The sequence below is a fragment of the Cynoglossus semilaevis genome, chromosome 13 (genome assembly GCF_000523025.1).
Source record: "Cynoglossus semilaevis isolate Cse_v1.0 chromosome 13, Cse_v1.0, whole genome shotgun sequence".
Lineage (NCBI taxonomy): Eukaryota > Metazoa > Chordata > Actinopteri > Pleuronectiformes > Cynoglossidae > Cynoglossus > Cynoglossus semilaevis.
The window spans coordinates 4650284-4651222 of NC_024319.1; the positions used below are offsets into that span (position 1 = coordinate 4650284).

Consider the following 939-nt stretch of genomic DNA (forward strand, 5'->3'; position numbering starts at 1 on the left):
GTCGGTCGGTGCCAAATTTACGCTGGTGTTTCGACCCCTCGGCCGCGGGCCGGGGTACGGAGCGGTGGAGGCTGCGTGGCCCTCATTAGATGACTGGGCTGAGTGTTCCACAGACGGTCATCTCTGCCAGCAGGTGTCACCACTGTGTCTGTCTGGGTCAGAACAGCTGGAAGACGATGAGCCGCTGTGTTTGGAGGTGAATGGAAACATTGACGAGAACATCCTCACTTCACCTCATGACGCCTGATCACACAGTTGACATCTGCTGACTCTGCTCTGTGTGTGTGTGTGTGTGGGGGGGGGTATCATGTGTGTGTATTGACAGTATATATATATGTATTTTTGTGCGCATGAGTGTTTTGTATTTGTCTGTGAGAATATACTTGTCTGTATATGCACATGTATTAATGTGCACACAGAGTATGCTCTGCAAGTATATGTATATATGTGTATATATGTATATGTTCTGTATATGTATTTATGTATGTATATTTTTTTGGATAGCCTAGATTCACAAATCACTTTTGTCTCATTTTATATATATATACATATATGTGTGTATATGTATATATGTATATATATGTATATATATGTGTATATGTATATATGTGTATATATATATACATGTATATATGTGTATATATATGTATATATGTGTATATATATGTATATATGTGTATATATATGTATATATATGCATATATGTATATATATGCATATATGTATGTATATGTATATATGTATATATTTCAAATGTATATATATGAATATATGGAATTCATAGCTATACATTAAGCTACATCTCAGCTACATTTAACCAGAAGTTAAGTCAGCACAGTGCATGCTTTTTCAATTTTTTTTTTTTGTAGGAAAACTCGATAAGGTTTAAATAACCATTTATTTCCTGTTGTGGCAGCGGGTTTTTTTTTTTTTTTTTTT

The 939-nt window shown here is 35.0% G+C and overlaps 1 protein-coding gene across 1 annotated transcript in view; it reads left to right on the forward strand.

Annotated features, from left to right (window-relative positions):
• The window catches only part of efna3b (ephrin-A3b), a 68846-nt gene extending 68599 nt beyond the window's left edge, over positions 1-247 (forward strand). The window contains exon 5 of the mRNA XM_017037649.1: positions 162-247. Within this exon, the coding sequence (XP_016893138.1) occupies positions 162-247 (86 nt within the window). The remainder of the gene's footprint in view (positions 1-161) is intronic.
• Positions 248-939: the final 692 nt, after the last annotated feature.